The sequence below is a fragment of the Neopelma chrysocephalum genome, unplaced genomic scaffold (assembly GCF_003984885.1).
Source record: "Neopelma chrysocephalum unplaced genomic scaffold, ASM398488v2 Primary Assembly neopelma1_96289, whole genome shotgun sequence".
Classification (NCBI taxonomy): Eukaryota; Metazoa; Chordata; class Aves; order Passeriformes; family Pipridae; genus Neopelma; species Neopelma chrysocephalum.
This window is the reverse complement of record NW_020924937.1, coordinates 33,407-36,101: the sequence shown is the minus strand read 5'-3', so window position 1 is coordinate 36,101 and position 2,695 is coordinate 33,407. Positions and strand designations below refer to the sequence as shown.

General features: G+C 48.6%; 1 protein-coding gene across 1 annotated transcript in view; it reads left to right on the top strand.

Moving 5' to 3' along the window:
• Window positions 1-1,200: 1,200 nt before the first annotated feature.
• LOC113981229 overlaps window positions 1,201-2,695 on the top strand; it is a 12,999-nt gene continuing 11,504 nt past the window's right edge. Inside the window, exon 1 of the mRNA XM_027708514.1 lies at window positions 1,201-2,287. Coding sequence (XP_027564315.1) covers window positions 1,216-2,287 — 1,072 coding nt within the window. The 5' untranslated portion in view covers window positions 1,201-1,215. The remainder of the gene's footprint in view (window positions 2,288-2,695) is intronic.

The window sequence follows — 2,695 nt, the reverse complement described above, 5'->3', positions numbered from 1 at the left end:
TTAAAAACTGGAGCTTAAAAACTGGAACTTAAAAACTGGAACTTAAAAACTGGGGTTTAAAAACGGGTTTAAAAACTGGGGTTTAGAAATGAAGTTTGAAATGTAAGTTATAATTTGTTTAAAACCCAGAGTTTAAAAACCAGAGTTTAAAAAATTGAGTTTAAAAACCTGGAGTTTAAAAACCTGGAGTTTAAAACCTGGAGTTTAAAACCGGATTTAAAACCGGAATTAAAACCTGGAATTAAAACCTGGAGTTTAAAACCTGGAATTTAAAACCCAGAGTTTAAAAAGAGGAAGTTGATTGTTTGGAATTCCAATCCTGGACTTGGGGCTCTCCCTAAAATCTTCCAGGAACTCTTGGAATGCCAAACCACGGAGGACATTCCAACCCCAACCCCGGGGGAGGAATTCATTTTATTGGCCGACAGATTAATTGCTCTTAATTAACTAATTAATTAGGGAATTAATCAGCAGATTCCCGACTCTTGACCCGGTTGAATTTGCCAATAGTTGGGATTTGGAATCCCGACCGAAATCCCGGTTTTTCAGCAGCCGCCTTTTCGTGGGAAAATCCGACCGAGGGCGAGAAACGACCTCGGAAAACTCCCAAAATCGGGAGTTTCGGGATCAGTTTTGGGATCAGTTTTCCCAAAATTGTGCTTGGTTGGGAATAACTAATGAGCTGATCCGTTAAAACTTGGAATAATCTCGCGGAATTCCAAGGATTCCGACAAAATCCCGGTGGGTTTTTTTTTATGTGAAAAGAATAAAATGGGAAAGTTTGGAGTTTTAAATCCTGGGAAGAATATTTGGAATATTTTAGGGAGGAGGTGGTTTGGGCTTCCTTGGAATTCCGGTTTGGACGAAAAAGAGGGAAAAATGAATGCGATGTTTGGGAATTTTAACGAAGAATATTTGGAATATTTTAGGGAGGAGGTGGTTGGGGCTTCCTTGGAATTCTGATTTAGACCAAAAAGAGGGAAAAATGAATCCGATGTTTGGGAATTTTAACGAAGAATATTTGGAATATTTTAGGAAGGAGGTGGTTTGGGCTTCCTTGGAATTCTGATTTAGACCAAAAAGAGGGAAAAATAAATCCGATGTTTGGGAATTTTAAGGGATAAAACTTCCTGCTCTGCCTGTTGCTGCCACTACATTTGTTGTGCTTGTTCTTTCCCTGCTCTCCTGGTTTTTGTGTTTGATTTTTTTGGGAAGATGAGGACACGGAAAAATCCCTGCCCGGGAGATAAAGTTTGGCTGGAAAAGCACAAATCCGAGGAATCCGAGCGGGAAGCGGCGCCGGATCCCGAGGGATCCCAAATCAACGGGATCTGCCCCGAGGAATCCGTGGAATTCAAGGGAGACCTGAAGAAATCCCGGAATGGCAAGAAACAGCGGAAAAGGAAGCGCTCGCCCAAGGCCAGGAATGCGGATTCCAAGCTGGAATTCCTGTTGGGAATGTCGGCCGAGCGCGTGTGGTTCGACAAACCCTTGTACGACCGGGCCGAGAACGTCTACCGGAAAAAACTCATGGAATCCTGGAGCGGGGAAGCGCCGGAGACCGAACGAATCCCGGAGGAATTCCCGCCGGCTCCCGGGGCGAAATCCAACCACGACATTCCCAAAGCCAAAGGAATCTGCTCCCACGGGAATCTGGCCGCCTGTCACCACGTGATCCAAGGGGTTTGGCTCAACAAGCTGGATTTCGATAAAGCCGAGGGAACGTTCATGGAAAAATCCCGGTTTTTCCTTCCTCCCGACGTCCTGAGCATCCCGACGCCGCGCTGGAATTCTGGGTTGGGAACGCCGGACGAGGGTTACGGCACCGCTCTGCCCACTCCGGCCACGCCCGGTCTGGCTCTGCTTATTCCCGACTCCGGCATTCCCGGTTTTCCGGGCTCGGAGGAGCAGCCACCGGTGAATGGCAAACCCCAGTTTTCCAACCGGGAAGCGCTGGCGTCGGAAGTGTGGCTGGAAAAGCCCCGTTACGACGCCGCCGAGAAGAGCTTCTACGAGCGGATGTTCGCCGGGAAAAGCCCGGAAAAGAACCGGAAAACCGGGAATCGCCGACCGGGAAGCGGCGCCGAACTCGCGATTCCCGGAATTCCCGAGGATATTCCCGCCTGCTTTTTCCTACACCGGGACAGCGAAGCCGGGTGGCTCCATAAGTCATCCTACGACAGAGCCGAATCCCGGTTTTTCGCCCTGGAAGCTTCCAGAGCCTCAGAAATTCGGGAATCTCCTTTGGGAAATCCTTCCCCGCCCCTCCCGGCTCCGGGAACGAAGTAGGAAAAGTTTCCATTGGGGGGAGGGGGGGGAACGTGCAAAAAATTCCGGGATGGAGCGGCCGGAAGGAATTTTTGCATGCGGAGAAGAACTGGGTGGAGTCGGAGGTGCTGCCGTGGGAATTCCTGGCAGGAATTCCCGGCAGGAATTCCCCCGCTCCTGATGGATTCTGGGGGATAAAGGTTGGATTTGTGTGGAGCCGGAATTTGGGAGTTGAGCTCGGTATCCCTCTTTTTTTTTATGGATACAGGAGCTTCTTCCTTTCCATCCTCTCATTTCATGTCAAACTGAGCGTCATTCCCATGATCCAGCTGGAAGGAATTTCGGGAATGATTCCTCTGGGAATATTGTGCTTTGCTTTGGTTTTTGGAGGGAAAAGGTTGTTCCATTCCAGGGAATTTTTGGAATA